A 2,636-nucleotide genomic window follows, 5' to 3' on the forward strand; every position below is an offset into this window, starting at 1 on the left:
TACTAATCTCTGGACTGGTCACTTCATGCTTCTCTAACATTACTACTTTTCTCCAAGTCAGCATTTTGTAACAACTGCACTGCAGCAATGCTCTCCTATTTGCCCATTTCTTTTCTTTTCTTTCTTTTTTTTTTTAAAGATTTTTTATTTATTTATCTGAGAGAGAGAATGGGAGACAGAGAGCATGAGAGGGGGAGGATCAGAGGGAGAAGCAGGGAGCCCTGCCGAGCAGGGAGCCCGATGCGGGACTTGATCCCAGGACTCCGGGATCATGACCTGAGCCGAAGGCAGTTGCTTAACCAACTGAGCCACCCAGGCGCCCTATTTGCCCATTTCAATCTTCTCTGTGAGCACAGCAATGGTTTCCAGTTTTCTTGGATTAAAAACCAAACTTCTCACAATGGTCAACCTCACATTTCAAATTCTGTATCCATTAACTCTACTCATCTACTGGAGTCCACCAATTTACTCTTTCATTTTCTCTGCCCTGTCCATCATGTTCCTATCTCAAGAAATGTTTATTTGCTCCTTCTTTTGCCCAGAACATTTTTCCCTCAGAACATTCTTTATGAAGTATCAATTTGAATTCTTTACTCATCTCAGTTAAATCTTTTGCCAAATATTTATAGTTGCCACTTCATGGATTGTTTTATATAAAATTACAAAATTCTCTGACTTTCCTTATCCCAATCTCCAGCTATTTTCCCATTAATTCCTCTTATTTTAAGTATTGTAGTTTTTTTCATATTTATTTTATTAATTTTGTATCTCCCCACATTGAAATGCAAACGGAATGAGATCAACGTTTTCTGTCAGTTCTTATCATTGTTTACTCCTAGGTCACAAATAGTTAAAACATTAAATCAGTTGTTGAATGAATGCATAAATGAGTGAATTATGTACTTTGCTCTACATTACAGCATATATTTACATAGATCCTTTTAATGGTATGTGTTTGAATAGATTATATCTCCTTTTTATTGTGTTTCAGATATTAAGGAGGATATTACAAAATATTTGTCATGACATGCAAATACTGAGTTGACATGGATGAAATCTATTGCTTTAGAGGGCTAAATAATGTTGATAATAACACAATTTTTCTAGCTTAAAGATTGGAAATGCATCCACTTTCAAAAACTATCTTTAAGCCATTCTGAAACCAGCAGGATTCAAGGTATTTATCAATTTATTTATTTCATAAATATTTCTGAGAGTTTATATATTCCAAAACAGTATTCCAGGCAAAGTGATCTCTATTGTTTCATCTCAATCAATAAGGATTTCCCAAAGTGATATCTCCTGTACAAATATCCATTATATCAACAGACTTCTCATGGCCCCAATAACTTCTTTATTCCTCAGGCTGTAGATAAATGGGTTCAGAAGAGGTGTGATGATGGTGTAAAACACTGCCACTGTCTTATCCTGTCCCAGGGAATGCAAGGAGTGTGGCCTTGTATAGGTGGAGAGAGCAGTCACATAGAATAGGCTTGCCACAATCAGGTGAGAGGAACAAGTGGAGACAGCTCTTGTCTGTCCTTTACCTGAGCTCATCTGGAACACCACAGTAAGTACACAGGCATAGGATGCTAGAATGGCCAAGAACGGCAGCAGCAGAATAATAAGCCCACTCAGAATGACTGTATACTCATACTGGGAAGTGTTCTGACATGCCAGTTGTAATAGAGATGGAAGTTCACAGAAAAAGTGGTTGATGAGCCGTGATCTACAAAATGGAAGATGAAATACATACAATGTGTGTACTAAAGCATTGATAGAACAACTGGTCCATGCACATGTGACCATGAACCAACAGATCTTCTTGCTCATGAGTAAAGGATAATGCAAAGGGTGACAGATGGCTACATATCGATCATAGGACATGAAACCAAGGAGAAGAGCTTCAGTCCCACCAAGGACTATGAACACAAATGTTTGAATCTCACAGCCTAAAAAAGTAATGGTCTTACTATTTGACAGAAAGTTAGTGACCATCTTGGGCACTGTGGTGGTGATGTTCATTATATCCATGAAGGAGAGCTGACTGAGTAGAAAATACATTGGAGTGTGGAGTCTGGTGTCCAATTGAATGAGAAGGATCAGTATGATATTCCCCATCAGAGCCACTGCAAAGAGGATTACAATGGCAACAAAGAGGAAAGTGTCCATTTGACCATATTGGAAAAGGCCAGAAAGTATAAAATCTGTTTTGATGCTTTGATTTCCTGTCTTCATAGTTTAATCTGAAATATCAGAGCAGATTGTATCTAAAGATTCCATGTAAAGACAATGACTGTACTTCAAGAGAAAAGAAAATGATTATTAATAAATGCCTTGAATTGCCTCCACACCATTGCCCTAGCCAAGTAAAATATACAGACTGTACACTGCTTTCATTTTCTTTGCAAAATGAGTGGAAAACAATGCATCTTATTCCAGTAACTTTCAGAGAATAAACCCTGGATGATGAGAGCTTAACCTATCTCTTTACACACAAGACAACTTTTTTTTTTAATTAATTAATTTATTTATTTATTTTATTTATTTATTTTTAAAGATTTTATTTATTTATTTGAGAGAGAGAATGAGAGACAGAGAGCATGAGAGGGAGGAAGGTCAGAGGGAGAAGCAGA

General features: G+C 36.9%; 1 protein-coding gene across 1 annotated transcript; it reads right to left on the bottom strand.

Moving 5' to 3' along the window:
- Positions 1 to 1,317: 1,317 nt before the first annotated feature.
- LOC123851968 (olfactory receptor 2AK2) lies at positions 1,318 to 2,238 on the bottom strand. The gene has a single exon (XM_045886093.1). The coding sequence runs from the start codon at positions 2,236 to 2,238 to the stop codon at positions 1,318 to 1,320; it is 921 nt and encodes a 306-aa protein (XP_045742049.1).
- Between the last annotated feature and the right edge of the window lie 398 nt (positions 2,239 to 2,636).

The sequence above is a fragment of the Mirounga angustirostris genome, unplaced genomic scaffold (genome assembly GCF_029215605.1).
Source record: "Mirounga angustirostris isolate CCGP_5_RB_7025 unplaced genomic scaffold, mMirAng1.0.hap1 SCAF_7, whole genome shotgun sequence".
NCBI classification, from domain to species: Eukaryota; Metazoa; Chordata; class Mammalia; order Carnivora; family Phocidae; genus Mirounga; species Mirounga angustirostris.